The sequence below is a fragment of the Hippocampus bargibanti genome, linkage group LG01 (assembly GCF_051943395.1).
Source record: "Hippocampus bargibanti isolate YZ-2025 linkage group LG01, ASM5194339v1, whole genome shotgun sequence".
NCBI classification, from domain to species: domain Eukaryota; kingdom Metazoa; phylum Chordata; class Actinopteri; order Syngnathiformes; family Syngnathidae; genus Hippocampus; species Hippocampus bargibanti.
The window spans coordinates 6,165,799-6,192,166 of record NC_142734.1 but is presented as its reverse complement, the minus strand read 5'-3'; the positions used below and the strand labels follow the sequence as shown (position 1 = coordinate 6,192,166).

The 26,368-nt window shown below is 43.4% G+C and overlaps 1 protein-coding gene across 5 annotated transcripts in view; it reads right to left on the bottom strand.

The window, feature by feature from the left end:
• The window catches only part of camta1a (calmodulin binding transcription activator 1a), a 344,861-nt gene that overhangs the window by 21,558 nt on the left and 296,935 nt on the right, over positions 1–26,368 (bottom strand). For all 5 annotated transcript variants that reach the window (XR_016114467.1, XM_088992319.1, XM_088992311.1 and 2 more), the window contains exons 7-11: positions 15,200–15,353; positions 8,817–8,957; positions 4,446–6,805; positions 2,094–2,220; positions 1,840–1,974 (exon numbers count right to left, since the gene is read on the bottom strand). Coding sequence is in view for 4 of the 5 variants with exons in the window: in XM_088992319.1 (XP_088848445.1) it covers positions 1,840–1,974; positions 2,094–2,220; positions 4,446–6,805; positions 8,817–8,957; positions 15,200–15,353 (2,917 nt within the window). In the remaining variant the exon portion in view is untranslated. The remainder of the gene's footprint in view (positions 1–1,839; positions 1,975–2,093; positions 2,221–4,445; positions 6,806–8,816; positions 8,958–15,199; positions 15,354–26,368) is intronic.

Below are 26,368 nucleotides of genomic sequence, written 5' to 3'. Positions count from 1 at the left end.
TAACCCGTAATGGGATAATGTAAACCGTAGTTTTTACGGCAAAACCGCAGTAGTTGGCAGGTATGCAAATCGTAAAATAGCGCAGTGGACTAAATGCATAGTGTTCAGCTGGTGGCTGGAGACACTGAGAATCTGCGTGCATGCTAGGGCAGTGTATCCATTGGCGGTAGTCCTGATGCTCCTTGTGTCGCTTGCAACAATCCAAAGAGAAAGCTGGTTCTTGCTATTGAATGACTTGATGGCGAGACTCATCCACAAAATGTGCTTCTGTTGTAGTGTCCCAATGAAATATTCTTTTACAGATTAGCCACCCTATGAGTCAAATCAATGAGAAGTTCCACATCCCAAAGTTTATCAAAAACATTGTCACACGAGTATTATGTAACTCATTCACTGCCCTTCAAACATTTATTCTGGGATTGAAAATATGACGTAGAGCGCCATTCTCGAATTTGTTCCGGTTTTGTTTTTTTCTTGTTTGGGTGCCGATAAAGCGCTGGCTATGGCCTCTGGCAATGGCCTCCATAAGGGGCAGCATTTCTCTTTTTTCATGTTAGCTTCAGCTTCAACTGTTGTTGAAGTGCTATATAAACCAATATGTATGTATTTGGACATCCTCCCTCATTTCACGCTCATATAACTACAGACCCAGATAATTTAGGAATTAACTATTTTTTTCAGATAAAAGTACACAGTCTGAGGTTTCTTACGCTGCATTGAATATTTATGTAGTCCTAAAACTCAATATTCTGTGGGTCCTGCAATTTGTGTGACAATTACAAAAATCCTGGCACAAGTAGACACATTTTGGCACATCGTCTGGCAGTTTCAATTATGTCAGTGTCTCTAATATGTACAGGGGAGTCTTAACTACAGCCAAAGCTAAATAACTCCTTCTCTTGGCAGACAATCAAGAGCAAGCAGCAGATGGCTACCGATAGCAAGGAAAGAATTAAACTCAGCGAGGTAAAAAGAGTGGGCTGCTTTTTCCCAGAGTCAGTCAGCTCCTCCTCAACTGATTCCGTGAATGAGCCAGTGATGCTGAGGCATCCGCGTATGAATGGCGGGGAGATGCACCGCTTCATCTTCTTCCTAATCCCTCCAGGGCTGTCTGCAATGCAGCTGTCCTGGAAGCTCATGCTTCACCTCGTCCCACTTTATCCACTGGTGCTTTTACATGCACATATTCACACCCACAAAGCACCAGGCTCACGTCCCATGGTACAACATCCATAAACCAACAGAACGTACACATTTTAATGGGGTGTCTTTCCATGAACTGATAGATTTGTAAACTGGCTAATTTGCTCTTCCTGTGCAGGAGTTTACCAAGTCCTAAATTCCGCCCAAGGCTAGATTTCTTACCCAAGGATGACCGTTTAACAGGCTGTGTGTGTTCACCTCGGATTGACCCAAGATTTTCTGTGCTTCCATTGTGGGCCTTGTGTTCGGCCAACTAAGCATACAACAGCATGAAACTTTAAAATATGATAACCCTTTAACCCGGGTCCTCCGGTTTCCTCCAACACTCCAAAAACATGCATGGCAGGCAGATTGACCACTCCAAATTGACCCTAGGTGTGTGTGTGTGAGTGACTGTTGTACGTCTTTGTGTGCCCTGCGATTGGCTGGCAACCAATTCAGGGCTCCAGCACCCCCCGCGACCCTACTGAGGAATAAGCGGTATGGAACATGGATGGATGGATGGATACCCTTTAAAATTATAAACCAATCTGAAAATATGTTCTATTCTCGGCGTAAATGGGTTAATGTGAGAAACGTTCCGAGGACATTTGAGGAATGGTGAAAGAATTGGTTCGGAGTCTGAGCGAAACTTACCATCCAGTGAGAGCCAGTCATGCTGAGCAGAGGGCAGTGAAGGAAGTGCACGGGCTTTATACTCAAAAACCACAGAGTTGGAGATGATCTGATTGCTAACGGCCACCTGGAGGGTCACCAGACCTGTGTCATGAGCTGATGACGGAAAACACATGTTTAGGATGTTATATGCAAATCAAACACAGCAAATAGAGCTTCAATTTTGAACTATGACTGCAATTTTGAAAAAAAAAAAATCTGAATGCATATCTCACCTGGGCAGTAGCAACGCAGCACTCCCGGCTGGATGAGAGAAGCCGGAACTGAGATCTGGTCAAATAAGCAGCTGTAGTTGGAGGCAGCTTCTTGCCAGGAGCCCGTGATTAACACTTTTACACCGCCCTTCAAAACACATGCACGTGGAATTCAGGATCGACGGTTCTGTCAAGGATTGTACTCATTCAAATGGCGAATGTAATGTCTCACAAAGAAACACTGGTTTCTTTCTTTTGTATTTCTTTGGTATGTCTTTCTCTATGTATTCAATCTTTACGCTGGTCAGTATTTTGAAAATGCCCATGTCCCCAAATTATAAATACACTGTATATAAGATAAAAACACTAAGAGTTTATCCCGCCTGATGATTGTATGCTGCCACCAAGAGTACAAAAGCAAAAATTGCACCGGCTGTGAAATAATGTTGGGAATTTTCTGTATAGGCCTTTACTGCGCTCTTGTGGATCGGAAATGCAATGTCACGTTGATCATTTCTTCCATACAGCGGGACGTGGCTTACAAACTTATTTGGTTCCCAGACAGTGTGTGAGGCGAAAAGTGTGTATCCCCAAAATTAATTTCCAATAGGAAACCATTAAAATGAGAATAATGCGTTCCTAGGTCCCCATAAAACATAATTTTGTACTTTCTAATTTTCTAAGCCTTAAAACTACGCAAAATATACCTTAATATACCTTATTTTATGTATAATAAATATGCTATAGTATTATGATTAAATGGATAACCTGTATTGTAGAATAAAGTCATTTTATTTACCTTTGGGATGGTCGTTAATGGCTTGATGGAATGGAGTGTCCGGTTTCCTCAGCATTAAACACTTGATGAGGAACGTAACCTTCTTCTTTCACCATCTTGTAGGTGCTTTCTCTGTGATAATTGTATCTAGTTCTTCATCAATTGTGATCTGTTTAGCTGGGTTGATAGCTTTTTGCATCAAGTGGACAGATGACTTGTGCGGGTTATTTGTGTAGCCTGATTGATGGGATACAGTAAAGTCTCGTTATATCGATATCGGTTATATCGATAGTACCGCTTATTACGATACTATTTTCATTGCGCACATACTTTAGTACGATACCCGGTTATTTTCATTGCCCTTGCATCAGTCATTTCAGGTGACTAGTCTTGTTTATGTATAATTACTTTTTTAAATTGTACCGTTTAGTTTGCAGTTTCCCTGTTGTGTTATGTACATGCCCACTGTACTGTATATGAATGCAATCGTTTTTTGCAACAATGTTTCTTGTTTTGTCTGCTGAAGCGTGATGATTTTGAAAATTATTAACATTCCATACTGTGTATTAAAGGACAGCCGATGTCACTTTTTATTCAAATGCAAATAAAAATGACTTCACGCCAAGACGTCTTGCATTGCTTGTGAATCCAAACAATGGCTTCAGATTCGGACAATATGCTTTCTTGTTACACATCCAGTTATGAATATGTTTCAAATACACTGTAGTTCTGAAGATGAAAGCATACATGTTTACAATCATTAAAGAATTATATGTGCCATTTTGAGGCAACATTGGGGGAACATCTCTCACCCCAAAAAAAAGGGAGTTAATGGCCAGCTTCGTTTCTTATATGGCGCTTGGCTGCCCTCTTTTGGCGGCTTTTGTTTAATGCAGTTCGGCGCAGGATCGGATATATCGATAGTCCCGGTTATATCGATATTTTTTCGGACTCCCTTGAATATCGATATAACGAGACTTTACTGTATTTTAGCCTTCCAGTGTACACTCTGCTTTTGAATTTTCAAAGTTGAAACGAGTCTAAATTTCACTGTTTTCTATTCATTTTCTAACCTTTTTTATGTTTTTTGTTTTATTTTTCACTTTTGTTTTTTGGTTTAAAACTCTGTCATCTCCCTTTCATGTGTGTGTGTGTTTTCTCTCACTCTCTGTCTGCCTGTCTCATTAATGTTTAACCCCCCCCCCAACTGCTGGGTTCTTGACCAATCACGTGGCTTTAACCGAAGACTGGGGGCGGGGAATAGACAAATAAATGCAGTCCGCTGCCATTTTGTTGTTAGAAGAACGGGCTCGTTCGCGAACGACACATCACTCATTGTGGAAGCTCCGTGTGTATTCCGAAAAATAGTTCGTATGCCAAGGTAAAATTTTCATAAATGTAATGTTCGTAAACCGAAAAGTTCGTAAGCCAAGGGGTTCGTAAACCGAGGTCTCACTGTACTAAATTGTGTGTTATTTTGCTGAACATTAGGAGTATACAGCACTATTCACCTTTTAAGTTGAATTACGTAAATGAATGACCCTTTTCACAAAATTCTCAATTTCTGAATAGTACCTGAATGTACTCTCACTCACCTCAGGATAGGACCACTCAGGGGAGTAGTCAGTGACCATAAAGAGCCGCCCAGTGGCCTGGAGCATGCCCAGACCGCCGTGCACAACGGCAGCAGACACCACATCGGCTACGTTCATGTAGGACAGCGACACAGCGTCTCCTGTGTTCCCTGCTGCACCAGAACCCCCGGTCAGAGACTGGGGGCTGCAGCATGGCTGAAGGCAGAGGTCTGATGGGTTGTAGCCAGACCCCCTGGAATCCTCCTGACCCTGTTGGGTGCCTCCGCCGGCACCGTTCGGGCTCGGCGAACTGTGTGAAGTAACGAGCTGGTGAGCATAGAGGTTTCCTCCGGCAGACATGGCCGTTCCACTGCCATCCACTGATATGAAGTCGTTAATTAAGTCTGAGAACTGGTTTCCGAAAGAGATGTCAAAGTGATCAAGGCTGATCTCCATGCCAGTGCCCCCTGCTCCTCCATTACTAGCGGCTCCCCCCAAGCCTTGGTGGCTTGGAATGGCATTGAAGAGTCCCTGGACCATGCCTACTCCCTGAAGGAGTGGCTGCAGTTGCTGTGGCGTATGATCGCACCCATTGTCTCCGTTTCCATTGGGAAGTGTCATGCCTTCCGTCGCACCACCATTTCCTCCTCCTTCTCCTCCTCCACTGTCATCTGATGTCTGAATATAGTGCTCAGTGGCGCCTCCTTCTCCGTTTCGTGCCACACACGACTGTAATTGATCTCCTGGCTTGAGCAGATTCTCCACTCCATTTTCAGGCGGTCTGGCCTGGACAGAACTGACACCAGCTGGCTGCTCCAGGACCACCACCTCCTCATGCTCATTGCCAAGCCCAGTGAAAGACCCACGGTATTGTAACAGCTGCAGGGATCCAGTCTGGCTACCGCTGTCTGTTGGTGAGCCTCCATTACAGTGCACCCTATGTTGGGTCTGTTGGTGGTGGTGTCGGTGATGACCATTAGTAGCAGGAGATTCAACCTTCACCACATGCAGCCCCATATAGGCTCCAGTTTCCTGGGTATTGTGCTCCATCATGTGTGCTTTCTGGCCCATGCTGGCCCTCCCCTGTTGCACCTGGCTGGACTGAGAAGCATCCTGAAGGAAGAAACTAGGAGAGTGGTTTTGGTGTGGTATGTGAGGACTAGACATGGCTTGACCATAGCTCACGGCAGAAGCGCCGGATCCATAGTCCTGTTTGGCATTGATAGCACTGAAATCCATTTGCTCCAGGGTGGTGCTGGGACTTAAACCACCACCAGAAGGAAGCAAGGATCCTGCTGGGGTCAGTGATAGGCCGCCTTGATCTGAACTGGTAGCAGATGGCACGGGCACCCCACCACCGCAGTTCACTCCTGCAACCTGGTAGCCACTCTCATTGGCCATCTGCTGCTCAAAGGAGGTGTCTTCAGTCTTGATGTTCTTCACTAAAGCTGAGTTGAAGCTGTAGCCGTTGACCGCCATGGGGGGAGAGCCCCTCAGAGTGTCATGTGTGTCAGTGACACCACCACTGACCGCGCAAGACGATGAGGCGCAGCTTTCTTCTGTCTTCATTGCACTGCCTCCATAGGTCTGGCCTTGTTTGGGGTTGTTCAAGAAGCAGTCAGGGTCAAAGTTCATGCTAGTCTCCGGGATCTTGATGGTTCCAGAGTCTAGACTGCTTGAAAGAACCAGTTCCTCTGAAACCCCAGCTGCGGACAACATTGAAAGACTGTTGCCTGTGCTACCGGATTCTCCCACTGTCCCGGTTGGAAAGGCAAACTTGTGCCGATCTGCAGTCACGGAAAGCACCAAAGCCTGCGAGTTGGCATCAGCGCCCATGAGATGAGCGTTGGGGCCACCAGTCGGAGACATGCTGTAGACGGGGTCTCCGGCCACCTCTGACATGAAAACTCCCTGGGGAAGGCCGGACATGACGGAGGCCACGTGACTCATTCCTGTCACCGCAGGGCTGTCAGCCATGTCTGGGTCGCTGTTGAGGCCACCGCTGATGGACACGGGGGAGTTCTGGGTCGTGTCCGGTACCTCAACCTGGTTGCTGGATGTCACCTCGGTGCTGTTCTGGTGCAGCAAGATGGGCTTGTGGACTTTACCATTGCGTTTCTCCCTGGTACCACCAGCTCCTCCACCTCCTTCTCCACCTCCTCTGCCTCCTCCTCCGCCCCCTCTTCCTTCTCCTCCTCCCCCTCCTCCCCCGTTGCTTTTGGTGCTACCATGTCCACTGTTTTCAGTTTTCCCCTCAGACACGTCGTTGTTTTGCACTTCTGAGTGAGCGTTACTATAGGATCCTGTCCGGGGCTCCACCTTAGGGGAGATGATGCGATGTTTGGCACTGTTGCATTTGTGGTTCACGCTGCTACCAGCACCTAAGAGCAAGCGGGAAAAAAGCAAATGATTTGGATTAGACGTGGACGAAAATAAAAGAAAAAACACAATTATGATTTGATCCTCTTTATGTTTTTTTTTCCTCTGTCAAATGAGGTACAGTTTTAACATTTTGTTCGGGTTTTGTTTTTTCATGCTTGCGTACCGATAAAGCGCTGGCCATGGCCTCTGGTAATGACCTCTGGCAATGTTTTTGTCTTTTCCACAAGGTGGCAGCATTGCCCTTTTCCCATGTTAGCGCTTTGTTCCAACTTCAGCTGTTCTTAAAGCGCTATATAACTCTGCCCTCATTTTAAGCTCATATAACTCCAAACATATAATTTAGGAATTTACTATTTTCTGACGAAAGAAGAGAAGTTAACAAAAAAGCAGTGCTACACACTACCAACTGTAGTAGTCTGAGAAATGTCCAGGCATTTACTAAAGTTAATACACAATGGCCTACATTTTAAGTTTAATAAATGATCAACCTGCATGACAACAGGAGATTCTCAGAGCAGGACGGATGTGCTTTAGCATTATCAGGAACAGTTTCAACAACTGCACCACTGCCAGTGCTGAATGTCACAGTACATTTTCTGCTACTGTTTGTGATTTTGAGAAATGTATATGTATGTATGTTTTGGCCAAGCTTTTATATATATACAGTAAAGTCTCGTTATATCGATATTCAAGGGAGTCCGAAAAATATCGATATAACCGGGACTATCGATATATCCGATACTATTTCTATGCACGCACGGAGAAAATTACATGCAAACAGGGTCGGATATATCGATAGTCCCGGTTATATCGATATTTTTTCGGACTCCCTTGAATATCGATATAACGAGACTTTACTGTATATATATATATATATATATATATATATATATATATATATATATATATATATATATATATATATATATATATATATATATATAAGCTTGGCCAAAACAAACATGCGGATCAAACCTCTCAAGATGGAGGACACTGATTTGCTGTGGCGACCCCTTGAAGGGAAAAGCCGCAAGGAAAAGAAGATATCCATAAATATGTCACAAATTATTTGCTAAATATAGTGATTTTGCAGGTATCATTTTTCCAGACAAACTGTTATTACACACTCATATCACGGTGAAGGTAAACCAGGAGGTAATACAATACACGCACACAAATAAGACAAACAGAGCTGCACATCTAGTTAGTAAACATTGTGAGCTACAGTATGTGAACAAAGCTTACCACTGCTTGTTAGAACACAATAGGCGGTTTGAGTACAAGGAGAATGGACACAAGCGATTATATACCTTGTCTCTTTCTTGAACAAATGGTAACACAACACGGTAAATACCAGCAGATACTGAGCAAACCAGCACATGGCCTCGAATGACTCCACACACTAAAGCCCTTGAGCAGTTCGCCGAGTGGACAGACCCATTCGCTCACTTCCAAATCACTCAACAGGTCAGGCCTGCCCTTCATAGACACAACCAGTGTCACAAAGAGAACATGTCAAATGTGAAGAGAGCTACTCCAAGGGGCCAAAAATATTATCAGCACCTCGCATGAATATAACGCATGTTGCTATGTGCATTTATTTATACTTGAAGCTTCAAAATTGGTCTAAAGAGGATCGTTATTTCCAAATGTAATCTATTGTGGGCATTAATGGAAGCTGCTGCCACCATTTACCTCACTTGAACATTTTCACTCGATATGCATTTCGATCCCCTTTGCCGTTTTTAGGTCATACAATGGTGTGTCTCAACCATCACGACTCTAAGCATAACATTGCATATTGTTATGACGGAGAAAGGAAAATGGCCAGTTTTGATGCAAAATATCACACTGTGATACAAACAGAGAAACTAAATTGTATACCAAATGTAAGATCAATCAACTGGGACTCCATTCTCTCATCTAGCATGGAGAAAGAAAAGGCTCCATGAGCTGTATTACCACTCGCCCCATGAGAACAAACTCAGCCCAGGTCACTAAAACCCTTACCCAGCGTGCCAGTGCAGAGGCAGTTGTGAGTCCGGGCAGGTGGCTTAGTTTGGTGGCTGTCCAGTATCTGCTGCACTAGCTGCTCCACTGAGAACCCAGAGCTGCTGTTCCCGTTGCTGCAAGTCCACTTGATGCCATGAACTGCCGGGAGAGAGGAGGAGGAGACACAGATGTCAGACCACCAGCCACACCGGAGCCCCCCCCAAACTGCACCCTGATCATACGACACCTCACAGCGATTGCAGCTCTGGCCTGGGGGCAAACAGACAACCTTCTGACTGCCTCTATCACGCTTTCCATCGTAGTCAGACAACTGCAAACGTGACTACCTCCCTGAACATTTCGTCTCCCATCAGTGCATTGTGGAACTTTCCTTTTCTTTCCCCACTTGCTATTGTGTCCTCTCTGTGAGAGCTGAAAAAAGCGACAGCAAGCCCACTCCTTCCACCCGCTGCTGTTACCCTGACCCAATTCTCTACTTTGACAAGAAAATAAACCCCAGATGGAGACTTTCTCCTTCTGAGCTCAGTCAGATATCCTGACACTCGAATTATTCTTCAACACTGCTTGCCAAGTAGCCCAAATATCATCTTGCATGAGATGGCTGAAGTGAGGAAAGCACATTCATCATAATTCACCAACGTAAATCCAGCAATTTATTTGTCCTTGTTTTTTTCTAAATATGCAAGAAAAATAAGTATGGAATATGGACAACAGAAAAATGGAAAGGCACTTCATGGAAAATGCTCAGATAGAAAGCATGATTTGTTGATGTTGATTCAGATTCATATCAACATCAGACATTCAGTCATTGGCTTCCAAAATGGTTTACCCTCTCAAGTTAGCGCACGGGTCGGCAACCCAAAATTTGAATACGCCATGTTGGACCCCAAAAAAAATTATGTCTGAAGCCACCAAAATTGAATGATCCTCATCATGAAGGCAACACATGCAGTTTGTATCTAAATTAGCTCTATTAAAATGACTACATTGTTTACAAAAACATAATGAGCCTTCAAGATTAACTCATTCACTGCAAGATGTGCTAAAATGTGTCCACTCCAGTGCCAGTTTTTTGTTTTGTTATTCTCACTCAAATTCCACGACCCATGGAATATTGAGTTTTAGGACTACATAAACATTCAATGCAGTGTAAGAAACCTTAGACTGTCTTCGTTCATTATAAAAACGTGTTAATTTCTAAATTATATGGGTCTGGAGTTATATGTGCTTGAAATAGGGCCGGCTGTACAAAATACAATGCAATACATAAATATTGGTTTATAGTGCGCTTTAACAACAGCTGAGGCTGGAGCAAAGCGCTAAGGTGGAAAAAAGGGAACTACTGCCCCCTTGTGGAAGGTAACAGCATTGCCAGAGGTCTGGCCAGTACTTTATTGGCACCCCCGCAAGAAAAACACTCGACGTAATATTTTCAATTCCCGAATACATTCGGGGATGGCAATGAATGAGTTAGCCACGAATAAAGTTCAACTGCCCGCATAAGCTTTTCCCCAAATTCCTCTGGTCACATCTTATAGCACAAGCCATGGCCTGAAAGGAACCTCCATACTTTCAGAGGGTCATTGTTCAAAGATAATAATCCAGAGAAAAGTATAGAACAATCAAACAATGATATGAAATGGAGTCAACTCAACACATCATTTTTTCAGTGTAAAGAGGTGAGACAATGGAATCATTATTTCATAAAATTAATTGTAGACACATCACTAAAATGTTTTTATTTTAAATCAGAACAATTGAGTGTAGATACTCCCTCAGGGCCTGACAGTCACTCCACTTCCACACGTTACAAATATTTCCCATTTTCACATGTTTGAAAAATCGTCAGGTATGTTGTAATTCCAGAACCAACATTTATCACCGCAAATCATCATTTAGCACTGATCAGCAGGCCTTTATGAGTTTTCAACCCCATTGCTGAATTAATTTAACAGATAACATCTCACTTCAGCAACCGCATCTGATCACGAGCTTCACGCCAGCTGAATAAAAAAAAAGCACAAAAGTGACATCCCGATATCTTGCCACTGGTCACTCCGGAATGACAGCAAAGCTGAACTTGCTTTGTTTTGTCTTTGCCTTTCCCACTCTCTCAGTCTGTAGCCTGGAGAAGGGCCTTGTGTCTGTCTGTCTTGATATTTGTTAAAGGCGCTCATGTGCTATCTGTCAGAAGGCTGAAGGCATAGCCGCGGAGAGAGCAGGAGCTCCGTGTTTGTCGCATGAAAGCAGAGCAGTGAATCAAACTGCCTGCCTTGTCTATACAACTGTAGCGTGACTGAGTAATGATGCCAATCTCTTGGATTCTCCTCACTCTCTTGACTCGTTATCGTTCTCAACCAACACAGGGTGCGTGAGACTCAACCGAGGTCATGCAAATCCACCTTTTACAGTGCAGTTGTGTTCTAACTTGCTGTGCCTCAGTCATTGGGCATTGGGGATGTGTCCTTGCCATGCATGTGATGAGCAAGGTCAGCACACAGACACATTGACCATTTCACCTTTCTAGAGTGTGTCATTAGGCTGTCAAACTGGAAAAGTACAGACTATACAGTGTTGAATAGACAGGGAACAACGAGATGAGACAGGCGAGGGAAATTACACAGTTTTGAAGAAATATCTGTGTGACATGAAATGTGACGATTACTTGCTAAAGAAACAGCCATTTTGGAGGTATGCACACAACTTGAAACTAAATTAATTGTCTTGATCTTTCTTGATGTTTTTGGCGCTGTCTAAATGAAAAAAAAATCAAATGTGGAATCAGATAAAAACACATACAGGATGCAAATATCTGTGTGTATATATGTGTCACACATCCATCCATCCATCCATCCATCCATCCATCCATCCATCCATTTCCAGACCGGTTTATCCTCAGAGTCGCGGGGGGTGCTGGAGCCAATCGCAGCCGTCTTCGGGCACTAGGCGGGGGACACCCTGAATTGGTTGACAGCCAATCACAGGGCACACAAACACAAACAAACATTCACTCTAATACTCACAACTAGGGACAATTTCGAGTGTTTAATCAGTCTGCCATGAATGTTTTTGGAATGTGGGAGGACACAGGAGGACCCAGAGAAAACCCACACAGGTCCGGGGGGAACATGCAAACTCCACACAGGAAGGCCAGATCGGGTGTTGAACTCATGACCTCTGCATGTGAAGCCAGAGTGCTAACCACTTGCCTAAAGGGCCGCCAATGTCACACATGTACTGTATTTTCCGGTATATGAGGCGCACCGGGGTATAAGACGCATCCCCAAGAATGGTGTATTTTCAAACCTTTTCTATATATAAGGCACGCTGGACTATAAGGTGCACCGTCAATGAATGAAAAGATTTCCAAATACAATATACAAATACAGTAAAGTCTCGTTATATCGATATTCAAGGGAGTCCGAAAAAATATCGATATAACCGGGACTATCGATATATCCGACCCTGTTTGCATGTAATTTTCTCCGTGTGTGCATAGAAATAGTATCGATATAACCGGACTATCGATATATCCGATATCGATATAACGAGACTTTACTGTATATAAACGTTTTACAAATATAAGGCACACCACAGTATAAGGCACCGGGTCATCTTTGGAAGAAACGCAAGGCTTTTTGGTGCGGCTTATATACCGGAAAATATGATACTTTATATGTATTGTATTGGATGTGTAGATTACAGCCATTGAACCAGCATATACAGTACATTTTTTGAGTGCTGTGAGTGAGGTACATTTTAGGACTTCAAGTGTTTTTTTATGTAATGTATTGTATGTAATGTATTTTCACATTCTTGGAACAAGAATTCATTACCTGTGTGAAAATAGCCGCCAAACTACTGGCCATTATAAGTATAAGCAGAACCAATAAGATTATCACAACACAGCTTGCATATGGTGCAGGTGTACCAAAATAAATTGCAAGGGGAATTGAGCTAATACAGCACATCCCTCTCCTCATTTAACCATAGAATATCTGGTGTTACCAAAGAGAACCACTAGATGACAATGTTGGACCATCGCAGAGCTTACTTAAGCATGATTAACCCTCCATAATAGGAGGCTCGAAAGGGAAGGGAAAGACAATAGACAAAGTATATTTTTTCCCCTGCATTCCATGGATTCCTTTCGCGCAGCCTGCTAGCTGGAAGGCGTTACCCTCTTTGTCCCAACAACTCCCAAAGTTAATGACTTAACGCATTACTGCAAATGGTGCTTGGTTTTACATTAAGTCGCAGATGTAATGAACACTGTAGGCCATTGTTGCTCGGCGGCTTTATGTCCTCAAAGTGACAGGAAGCGAAGCAGTGAGGAGGATAATGATGTAGACAAAAGCTCAGTGCTGATACCCGTCAGTGCGCAGCCAGCAGGGGCGAGTGCCTTTAAGGCTCTTCTTAAGCTGGCCGCAGCACAAATAATTGGCCATTGGAAGTCATCACCCTGCCATTCCATGCTCGCTTGCCCTAAATCACAGATGTGCGGTTATGTATACTGATGCCTGGAAGATTGAGCATGTTGTACAAAGTCCCAATTTGACAATTACCATCATCTGTAAGACACTGACCTTTTCCACAACATCACCTTAGTCCTTAGGAAGGCACAGAGACACATAAAACACACAGAATATGGCTGTAAAGGTGATAACAACATCAGTCAATACAATGGGGGCGGCGGCTGGCTCGGAGGGGTACTTTCCGGTGAGTCAGACATTCCTGCTCCAGCATTCTAACATGACTCGATAGCCAATGTGATGTCCTGCTGTGCTTTTTCACACTTGCACTTCAGGCACACTCTTGGCCTGGCCTGAGTGGAGACAACACGATTGGATGGGCTGCTCCTTGACCCACAACTTATAAACGGCTTCAGGCAGGCCGCACACTCAGCCAGTAAGGCTACAAGAAGGAACCAGTGAGTGGCCTGAGATGCTTTCTGACTAAGGTGCTGAAGAGCACTTAGAAATCAGCTAATAGGACCAGACAGCAGCTCTGCAGACAAACTGTATCTGTATCTCTCTGTCAGGTGAGCAAAGAGATTTTCAGATCTATGATATGATATAATTCGGGGGCGCCACAAAAATGGACTAAATCCAACTTCAACGGACAGTTCAAATCATTAGCACCACCCTACACACTCTCGAGGATTTGCGCACTGCAAAAATCAAGACGAGCGCGGAAAATCCGACTGGACCCTCCGCACCCTGCCCACCACCTTTTCCAGCAACTCCCCTCAGGCAGGCTCTAACGATCCAGGCGCAGCAAATCCAGCAGACATTTAAACAGGTTCTTCCCCCAAGCCATTAACTTTCTTAACGGTCACCCAAACATAACCGTATAGTGCCTCTTTGTAATTTTGCAACACCCTGTGGAACAGCATCCCCTTATAAATATTGTAGCTCCATTTGTACTCAATTGAACCAGTGTCTGCTTGATACTTTGCACAGTTGTTCCTGAAGGTGCCACTTACATTAAGGAATTTGATTAAATTAGATTAGATTAGCATTTAATTTAAAACCGATTCTTATTTTACAGACAGTGTATTGTAGGTGTTTCAAATACCTGACATGTTTCGGCGTATACTTCCGCCTTCGTCAGAGTGACAGAGTAGATTAGCATTTATTTATTTATTTACTTATTGGTCTTTTTTTATGATGATACTAGTGCAAGGTGTTCTACCAGACAAACCCCTTGTGTGTTCTACATACAGGTTGACCCAAAAAGATGTGTACCCTTGAAAATTTCAATTGTGGCTTTGATTAAAAAGCGATTTATTTCAAATTACAACCACGTATTATTTACATTATGGAAGACCAATCACCAGAATTTTTGCTATTTCTGTTAATTTTTAGTGAATTTATGGCTTTCCCAAGATGTGTTCCAAACGTCCACCATTTTGTTGCAAGCACACCTGTACTCGTCGGACAGAGTTGTCAATCCCTTTTACACAACCCTCTTTTGGGAGAAAACATTGCTCCAGTGAGGGACTCAGTAGGATGCATCTTTTTGGCTCACCCTTCCGAAAGAGGAGTGTGTGAAAGTGATTGACAACTTTGTCAGACGAGTGTAGGTTTGCTTGCAACAAAATGGTGGACATTTGGAACACATCTTGGGAAAGCCATAAATGGACTAAAAATTAACAGCAATAGCTGAAATTCTGGTGAATGGTCGTCCATAAACTGAATAATGTGTGGTTGTAATTTGAAATAAATAGCTTTTTAATCAAAGCCACAATTGAAATTTTCATGGGTACGCATTTTTTGGGTCACCCTGTACTTGGCCAATAAATATGATTCTGATTCTGATATGATATGAAAAGCTGTCCATATTAAAGCAATTTTCTCAATGGAGAGCGAAACACTCACACATGGGTTTGAGCTGGCCGATCAGTTCCTCCTTGGTCCATTTGGCCCACTCCTTCTTGTCTGTATTGATGGAACACAGGATCGGACCACATGGTTTGCCACAATCCTCAATGGCCGGCACATTCAAATAGTGGACGAGCACAATGTCAGGATTCTGTGGGAAGAGCACAGATGAGATTACGTGTTGTGTCAGATGCTAGTGGAACACGCTTTGAGCAAAACAGCAAAGACTGGATGTTGCATCTCAGCTATTAGTGCTTTCACCACTCTGAAAGGGGCCAGCTGGCTCGTGAATAATCAAACTAGAAAAAGCACACACACATACACACAGACACACACACAAATCTGTAATAGTCTCATTCATATATATCTGCCTGGGCATGGATTTTGATTATTTTGTCTACACTATTTGCTTTTGTGTGCTTATATAGATGGCGTTTGAACTCATTCTCCCACATTCATAGTAAAGTGATACATTGCCTGAAATGACAGTTTTTTTCCCCTCAAAATCCATCAACTGCAAAGTTTAACAGATAGATAAGCGGTTGATTATTTGACCGAGTCACGGTTTGTCAATAGATGGCGATAAGGAAACTGAATCACATTGAAAAAGGACAAACATTAAATCATGAAGATAGAACACCAGGAGAGAAAACATCAGAAACTACACGTACATCTGGTTTTGGATAAGAAGGATAAATAGTGCACCCTTATGAATGAATAAAATTTATTCCTGCATATACGGCATCACAAGCAACCGTTTTACACACACACAATACACATATATTGTACACCAGTGGCGGGCCGTGGATTTCATCGCTAGGCCTTCAATATTGCTACGTTTAAATCAATCCAGACTAAAAAAAGGTGTATAGAGATTTACTACAAATCCACTAGAGGCTATCGTTAGCTAGGAAATAACTGACCAACCTTTTTTAATGATGTCCATTTTTTTCTGAAAAAGTCAGTGTTGAAAATTACTTTAATGTTAAATCTCCAACAAAATCAATTTATTCTCCTCCTTAAGCCATTGTGGGTTGACAAAACTGCGATTAAATCAACACAATATGTTTGCTTATGCAGTTCGCTATCAATACAGTATGCTAACTCTGGCCAGTATGCTCTTGTCACTTGCGTGACAAGAGCGGGATAATATGATTGACTAGTGACTAGCCAATCATGTCACTAGCCAGTCATAATGAGCGAAAACTCTGATGCCTTCGAGCAGGCCTTGGGTTGCCAACTCGAACTCTGATTGGTTAAAACAACTGGTTCATCGCAGTGGATTTTTATGCTCCAGAGCCGACAGAACTGATTGTGAAGTCGTCCAGGTAAATTTCTGACCCTAGTAACAAATTATGGCAGATATGTGGTTGGATAAAGGCTCAAATACATCTGGAAGCAAGCACAGCAGGGGAAAAGTAATGAATGGAAGCTCAAAGATAATTTGAAATTATTTTAAAATAATTTATGGACAAAATATAATTAATTAGTCTGTGATACAGATATTTTTAGGCCAGCAGAGAAAGCCTTAGAGGCCCTGACAACCCGTCACTGTTGTACACACACAATTCAATATGAACTGATTTACATTTGGCCCCTTGCAGCAGAAGCCAGAGGGCAGCCACCTTATGTTACCGCTGACAATGCTGCTACCAATGAATGTGTGTGTGTTTTGCACTTGGATGCCCGTAAGGAGTCAGCAGAGCTTCTTAAAGAACCAAGTTCGTTGTTAACATCGACTATGCAGTTTCGGGGATTAGATGTACATTTTACAACAAATTTTGTCCTGATGGGCTTTGCTTTCATTCCATTTTTGATGTTCATGACATGATGCAGAGCAATCTTTGAGAAGCCATCAAAGCATTACTGTACCGCATACGAAGACACATTGAATCCCATTCTTATCTACGTGGTGTGCAGACTTATGGGTAGAACCACATGGCAGACACACTGTGTCATTTTGGGTCTAGAGAAAGAATATAAGGTGAATATCCCGTGGAGAAATCAACATATTCCTCTAAGGCATGCTGAACAGGTACGTGTGGCATCGTTAACTCATTCACTGCCAGACGTGCGAAAAATGTGTCCACTCCAGTGCAAGGGTTGTCACTTGAATTCCTGGACCCACAGAATATTGAGATTTAGGACTACATGAACATTCAATACACTGTTAGAAACCTTAGACTCTCTTCTTTCGTCAGAAAAAAAATAGTTAATTCCTAAATTATATGGGTCTGGAGTTATATGAGCTTGAAATGAGGGCAGCTGTCTGTTTTTTGTTCTTTTGACTTCAAGATGGTGCCGCGAGAGTGGCTGCCTTTCCAGCAGCTCCTGTATTTTGTTTTTCTACTTCTTTCTTTCTTCTTCCTTTCATCACTCTGCTGCTGTGAAATGTAAATGTCTTCACTGCGCAACGAATAAAGGTAAATCCAATCCAATCAATTACATTGATATTGGTTTATATAATGCTTTGACAACAGCTGAAGCTGGAACAAAGCACTAACAAGGGAAATGCTTCCCCCCCTTGTGGAAAAGAAAAACTATTGCGAGAGGCCGTGGCCAGCGCTTTATCTGCATTGAAAAAAACAAAATCGGAACACATTCGGGAATGGCGCTCAATGTCATATTTTCAATTACTGAATACATTCGTGAATGACATTGAATGACTTAAGAAGGCAGTCTGTGGCTTGACTCATTTATCCATTCACAAGGCTGGGATTCCTCACCAAGTGGTGACGAATTTCACAGACCTCAGCCAATAACGCTGAAAAGTAGTTTAAAGCTAATGTCATTTTCTGTTTGACCAGGTTGAACGGAACGTGCCATACCCAACATAGCCGCCACATGTACTTGACAGCTCGCATGTCAATGTGCCGGCTATGCTAGCGGCGGTCCAGCTAGGCTTCGAGAGTATTTGTAGTCTTGTCTTCATTTACAACCAGCGTCACATGTACAGTATATATTGACATACCATATTTATTCAAGTATAACGCACAAAATTTTCTACCTAAAGAAATAACTCAGAGTTTGGGTGCGCGTTATAAACGAGGCCTGGGAAAAATATCTCATATATATTTAATGCTTTATTCCCTCCGGATGAGGGCAGCATTTCCAGGGGTATTCTCCATAGTCCTCCTTTGTTCCACCTTCAGTTTCGATTCTCGGAAAGACCCGGCGCGCATTCCCTTGTTTTGTTGATTGTTCATTACCATTTCTTTCGCTATACTTCATTTTATTTCCTCGCCTCACCCACACCGAGACGTGAGTTAAGCATTGCTGTTTTGCACAATTACCAATATCCAGACTTTCGATTCAGTGTTCTTCATATTCATATTGAGAAAAAGTGAAAAAAAATACTGATTTTTAATTGAAAATTACGGGTGTGTGTTTATAAACGTGTGTGCGTTATACTAGGATAAATCCGGTATATGGTGGATTCATGGACATCATCAATGTTTTATTTTTTTAACTAATTGCCACACATACATGACAATGCAACCTCCATCCTAGTCTGCATCATAAGAACATTTTCGTCATGCGTTGATGGTGATGGGATGGTGGGTTGGTTGGAGCAAATGGCTACATAATCAAAGTGTGACGATTGTTCCGGCGTGGTTTTCTATCCTGAGCTGGACTAACTGTTTCCATTTGGTTTATGAAAAAAAGGAAATGCCTTTCGATTGTCACAATCATTCAGTTCTAACTCAGCTCTCCCTCATTCATACTGCACTGTACAACAAGCGCAACTCAAAGAATGTGCTGTAAATGATCGAAGACAACAATTAAAAAAATAATGGAATCATGAATCACAAGGAAATTATTCTAATTAAAATATACAACGCTCCCTTGATACGAGGCATACGGGGGTGCACTTTTAAACTTTGATTCCCTCTTGTTGCACATCGACCAAAAAGATGACTACTAATAAAGAGAGAATATGTCTGGCAATCCTGCACCCATGATAATTTATCCGGCAGGCAGTACTCTCCAAGTACAGTATATATGTATACTGTACAGTATAAAAACATTGATGTTAGGAACGGCATTTGCAGCTAAACTAGAAACAAGAATGGACAAAGAGGTTGATCGAAAAAAAAATGCAACAACAACACGTGTGTCACTGCAGTTGAAAGCTTAACCCATTTATGTCGAGTGTTCATATGAACACAGATAAACTCATTAAAAAAATAGTAGAGTATCGTAATAGTAGAGTATCAAATAGGTTCGTTCAGATGGAATACCGTAATTTCCGGACTATAAATCGTGACTTTTGTCACAAGCTTTCAATTCTGCGGTTCATGCAACGATGCGGCCAATTCATGCACTTTTTCTAACGGCCGCCACGGAGCGCTTGAGCACTAAAGGTGAGAGTGAGTCAGGGCGAATATAGGTGCTGGGGAAGACGCAAGTTTAATGTAACGTCGCGTGTGAATCGTGCATTTAAAGTGGCCCTCCAAGTTGAACGGGAGGGCCATTCAACCATCACCAAAAGCTGGTCTGCTGCGTGACGAAAAGGACTGTTAGTGAATGCTAACGTGTTTCTTCCGTGTCTCAGTGACCGGGTATGTTTTTGTATCCAGACCTTTTAGCGAGTACCAATGTGTTGCTGCTGTTACTGCCGTGTCTCAGTGAGTTTACGGCATGCATTTTCTTTTTTAACCAGCCCTGTTCAGGCTGTGTGGCTACCGTAATGCTTGTTGCGTTGCTGCTGTGTAACAGGAACTCTTTTGAAACAAATTTAAGGTATATTATTAAAACGTTTTATGTATATGCAGTGTCTGAAACTCCTGACAAAAAGTTAGCGGACACCAGAGCAGACAACTCTGAAAAGTTGCCTGCCCAGCCATAAAGTTCCTTGCCCCATTTTTCACAACTTGAAACACAATAAGACAACTAATCGTGAAAAAAAAAAACAAAAAAAAACATTGTTGCGAAGTATAAAGGACTTTTTTTTTTAATTAAGGAAGTACCTACCACAAATGCCCCCTTGCTTAATTTATCGTAAATATCCCTTGCTGCAGATTTTGCTACAGTTGTCGTTTGTCGTCATGGTGCACAATGCAATGTTTGCGTTGCGTTGTCTGCTAAAAGCCATGTGGACTCCTATTTCTAAGCGCCTTTCAAAACTCTCAAGTACACCTTACAGTCACGGTATAATGGCAGGAAACAGGTTTCAGATTGGCTGCCGTGCCGAGTAAATTGCCAAACGAACGTTCGTTTGGAAATTTGCATACTCAGCGCGGCAGCCAATCAGAAGCCTGTTTCGTGCTTCGGACTGTACCATGACTGTAAAGTGTACTTGAGAGTTTTGCAAGGCGCTTAGAAAGAGTAGTCCACGTGGCTTGTCGCGGTTTGCTTGTAGCTTTTGCTTTATTGAATAAAGCAAACGTTTGACGTTTTGAAAGTTGTACGACCGACGTAAAAGTTGTACGACCCGGGCCTCTGGGCAGATGTTATGTCAAACACCGGTATACCGTCTTTCTTTATAAACATCTAATGTTTCAATTTGGGCAATATAGCCCCGAGAGTGGCTGCCTTTCCAGCAGCTCATGTATTTTGTTTTTCTACTTTCATCCCTTTGCTGCTGTGAAATGTAAATTTCTCCACTGTGAGACAAATAAAGGCAAATCCAATCCAATCCAATCCAATAGACAGGCACGGTTTATGTATGTACAAAATGCTTTTCCTTTAAAAATGTACTGGGTGAGGCTAATAATCAGGTGCGCTCTGTAGTCCGGAAATTACGGTATTTGCAGTAACTAACAATAATAGAATTAACAATAATTAATGTGGCAAGAAACAACATGAAAGTATTTGAAAATGAATTTATCTGTGTTCATATTGGTTTAAAAAAAACAAATCAAGATGCGGCTGCAGTAGGTTAGCGCACGCAGCAAAACAACGGTTTGTGTGAATAAGAAACCGGACCAGACAAATGAGTGCTGCTCTCTCTGATAACCCCGTGTCAGCACTTTACGGCGCTTTGCATCTCCCTGCTTCACTTGTCTCCTGTCATTGATGTGGACACAGTCCAATGGTGGCACCCTTGTTTGGTTGCAGATGGCGCAGGGTGGCCAGCCATGCCCCCAGATGGCACCACCAGCTGTGCTAACAGTAAAGCCACATAGACCCAAGTCTTTACACGGGACAGGAGAAAGGGTGCAACACAGTTATACCTACAGTAGGTTGAGAATATAAGAGTGGGAAGTGTCCAATGTTAAAAGACCATGTGGTGATTCAAATGCGATGTGTTGCTTTGTGCAAGCGGGTTGGTTAAATGACACAACTTCTGGATAGATTTGATGTTCTTTATTAGGACTGCCATCATGGTCGGATGGAGAAAGCAATTGACATGTGTGCCTCTCGTCGACTCTCGTAAGACTGACTCATAGCAGCGCATGGGTTTGGTCTATCGCCAGGCATCGCTAGTCAAACAAGCAAATATGATTTGCTCGTATTACATCTTCCTTTCTTCACTTAATTCTTTACTTTAACAAATGTAATGTGGGACTGGAGATGTGAGACAATCTCCTTTTATCAATGGATGCTACAGCTTCTTCATGTTTGCTTTCAAAACTTGTAGCAGACGTGCATATTCCACCATGACGTCTCTGATCCACTGGTGAAAAGGAGGCTTTCATCCTCTCCTCCTTCATCTAGAACTGCTTCATGTCAGTTATACGTCTGTGTAAGCTCTCAGTCATACAGGAGTGGTCCATCGATGAGAAGGTTTCTTCAGCCGTCATCTGTACAAAATTGAAGGTTTCGGACGTTTCGCCTCCTATCCAAGAGGCTTCGTCAGCGAACTAAAGTCTGACTGGTCGTATCGGCCCTATTTATATTCATGTCAGTTAGTTTTTTGTTATTGTTCTTTTGACTTCAAGATGGTGCCGCGAGAGTGGCTGCCTTTACAGCAAGGCCTGTATTTTCTTTTTCTACCTCTTACTTTCCTTTCCTCTTACTTTCATCACTTTGCTGCTGTGAAATGTAAATGTCTCCACATCGAGGCGAATAAAAGCGAATTCAATCCAATCCAAACCTTGTAAAATCTCCACTCCTTGTGATGATCAAGAGGCTCCAAACCAATGAACACTTCTCTATATCAATCAATAAAACCAGAAAGAGGCCACAAGTCAGTGAAAATGTATAATGCCACATAAATCTATCACGATGGTGATTTCATTGAATTTCCTACTGGCTACTTTTCCACCACGCAATATCACAAGCTCGACAAGGACAGTGATTGGGCGAAAGGTTCCTTTTTTTCTCCCCTTGGATGCTCCTTTCTAGTGAAATTGAGATCTCATTAAGTTCTTGATTGATTGTATAATGTGGCCTTTGGGTTGCTTATTTAGCTTCCCAAAGGGGTGCGCTCTCTCGCCCCACCTCAGTGTTGGAAGGGATTCTTAGATGCCTGTGAACTAAGTATCCTAATGCGCACGTTTGTGTGATTCGATGGTTTGCCTCTGAAAATAAACAGATGGCATAGTAATGCGATCTGTGAACATGGGCGCCGACTACTAACGCCTCTTTTTACATGAGAGTGTGTGCGACGGTACCGTGTCCACAAACAGTGTCGGTGCTCATATTTATCACACCTCCCGAGAACAGATGGATAGATGTTCAGCTAATTGCAAGCAGAGTCTGGGAGAGTCAGCCGTGGGGGCGCAAGGCCTGCTGAGTGGGTGGGGGAGTGCCCGCACGTAATGCTAACGCACCGACATTCCCACCATTCACAGATTAAACACACAAGGGATAAGTAAGAAAGAAGTCAATGTGTGATAACAAGCGCACCTTTGTAAGTAAGCCTATGCAAGATATTGCCATCGCAACCAGTGAATGAGGATGATGCTGTAGCCAGGCAACAGCTTTTCTCTGGCACCCACGCACTCGCAAGCAGCCTCCTGCAATTTATCAGTGACTGCCTACCTTGTACTCAGGTCACAAACCTTATTCTACTTCACCAGACAAGGAAGGAAAGAAGGAAGGAAGGAATGAACAAAGAAAGGAGGGAAAGGAAAGCAAGTGAAGTTGAGGATGTAGAAAAAGTTAGATACAGATGGATAAAAATGACCTTGAATTTCTTTGGAATTCCAGTGTGCGGCTACAAGAAAAATGCAATCTGCTTTCCGAAGCTGCTCAAGTCAAGCGTTGGCTGTCTCATTAAGCCACGGTGACCCCAGCGGGTAGTTTGTCGCTGGGGTTTCAAAGGACAACTTCCACGAAACCAGCAACACTCCAATAACTTGCGATATTTAAAATGGACTGTTTATTGATATCAAGTTCAGTGGAGAGATGCACCCAAAGTCAGGAACGCGCAGCTGACGCTAATAAACAAGGCAGTGGAGTCTGCAGCTTTCTTTTGCCTTTTGCTTTGAGAAGCATGTGATGAGAACGCCATTAACATGAAAGGATCTTAATTGAGAGGGGACGATTCACGAAACCTAGACAAACTGGAGGCGTTGGGGGGGAGTGAGGAGACTGGAAACCCTTGATCCTCTCTGATAAAATATCCCACAAAGAGGAAGAAGTGCCGCTTCAAAAGCTTGTCAACAGTGGAGCAGATGTGGCCTTTTTTACTTGAAGGTGGAACGGGGAAAAACAGGCAGGGGAAGAAAGGAAGGAGAAAGCAGACAGGTGTGTTTTGAACTCTGAGACTACAGGGATATTTCTTCCAATGAAGGAAATATCCCCAAAATGGGAGCAGCCGATTGCTTTGTCACAAACATTCGGCATCAAAAGGCAAGACTAGAGAGCGGAGGCGCATGTGCTGCTGTGCCTCTTGGGCCCCTTGCTACTTCTAAATGGAGTGTGAATGAGCGTCTGGAGGTAAACGTGGCGACGCTGATCCGCATGGACAATGAGCACAATGAATGGAAAGTCAGTGAGAGCATCTGCAACTCTATATGGACTGTATATTATCATGCGTGTGAACTTTAGGTCGCCTGCTGAAGTCAAGCGGAGGGGATTACATGTGAGACCATTGCGATGCATGCCACTCAGTAAGGAAGGAACAGGCTCAGAGTGTCACTCTGACGAAGGCGGACGAAGGCTGAAGTATACGCCGAAACATATCAGGTATTTGAACACCTATAATACACTGTCTGTAAGTAAAGAATCTGCTTTAAATTAGATATCAAGTAGACAGGATGAACTTAGTACAACGATAAAGTTGTGCTGGTTACCCTAGCCCTGCATCCCTAATGGACAGACGTGGCCGTGCCAGACCTCTGCTCTGATAGGACCCTGTGCCGGACTCCTGCTCTGATTCTGTCTGATTTTGATTCTGAGTCTGACGACTTTAGTTTGCTGAAGAGGCTCTTAGGATGAGGAGTGAAACGTCCAACCCCTTCAAAGAAGTACAGCTGACACCTGAAGGAACGTTTTGCTCGATGGACCACTCCTGTACAACTGAGAGCCTCATTAGGAAACCTAGCTTTTGGCACCAAGGCTGTTGAGTCCAACACAGCGCCTTTCACAGCAGGGTCATAAACATTGTTGCTCATTTCAAGGTCACCTGTTTCAGGGTCACAAAAAGACTTGTGGGTTATACTTTGAACCCTAAACGCTACCTGCCATTGAATGTGAGGGTGGCTGGCAAGCGCTTCACCTCACATGAATTAAACCTCATGCCAAGCCCACCAAACAAGACAGCAAATAGCCTCAGGCTACTGTCTGGGTAGCAGAGCAATCTATAAAGTGAATCGGAGTCGGTCTAATTAGGGCAGATCAAGCAGCGCTTCAGCTCCCAAATCCATCCTCACATTTCCCTCGTTACTACTCACACGTTACACTTTGCAGGTATTCAGCCGATGCGATCTGAACTTGAATTGCCTCCGTATTCCCTTCTGAAAGCGTAAGAGCAGATGGCACAGTAAGTGATCCTGATTTAGGGGACAGTCAGACTCCGGCACCTTGTGTACTGGTGAGAAGATATAAAAGGCACACGCTGGAACTTTTGAGGAACAGGAAGAGGCTAGCATGTTTGAGTGTGTTTGAGAGGAAGCCAGGGGCTGAGGTCTGTGATGTATAATTCAGGAGCACATAATCACTTCGATGGAGTTGAGAGCGGGGCTTTAAATAACTCAGCTTAGAGGGCCAGAACTGCTTCACTCTGAGTGGGGCAATGAAACTCTGTGTGTGAGTGTGCATGTGTGTTTACGTGTGTGCGCAGATACTGTATGTTTTGCTTTTCTCAGTGCCTGTGAGAGCGTCCCGTATCTGTGCGTGTGGCTCCACCCCTGCTAGGAAACATTTGATTTGTGCAGTGGATCACAGAGAAGGGAGGCGAGTTTGTTGCTCTGCCAAGCGCCCGCATGCATTCAAATAAATGTGCAAAAGGCCAGCGCTCAGAGCCTGAATATGGACGAGCAAGCTTGAAGCCAAGCAGCCCGGCGGAGTGGTGCTCAAGTCCTTTCAATCCACAGTTTACAGCCTCCTTATTCTTTTGGAGAAGCTGAAAAAGTGCACTCTCCATTAGTTGAGCTAGTCCCAAGAGAGATGCTGTGCTGCCCAGAGGCAGAAAACAAAACAAAATAAAAGACTATTGGGAGCCCACACAGATGTCATAGTGGCTCGGCTGTACCAGGGGCGCTGATCCTGATATTCACTGGACTGCCAGGTGACACTGAGTCACAAACAAGAAGAAGGGAGTTTGGGTACCCTCTGAAACGCTCAGAGAAATTTTGCTATGTGATCTCTCTTCACGGGCCTTGCTTTCTTTTCAGGTTTTTTTTTTATCTTAGCCTCAGAATCACCCCTCTCTCCCCCTCTGGGTTTTTGCATCATCCTTTCCCCTTGCTTCTATTCTCAGTTCTATCTCTTTCTCCCAGGGAACGGTGTGGTTCATTTGGAGCTGAAAAACACAGCGAATCCCATTATTTTGGACCCCACCACTTGGGCTCTCAGTCACATTTGTATCAGCGACATTTCTGATTAATTTGTGCGCGGCATTTTCTCCCCGGGCCAGATGACGACCCCCAGTATCTACTTGCCTCTGTCTGTGTCTGTGGGCGGAGGGAGGACATCATAGGAGCTGCCAGAGCGGAGAGACAGAGAGAGATGTGCCGGTGCATTTCTAAACAAGGAGTGACAGTGACGACTGGTATGTGTCCAAGTCGACCATTATCTACCTCTGCAATGGGCTGCTGAACAACAATAGACTAC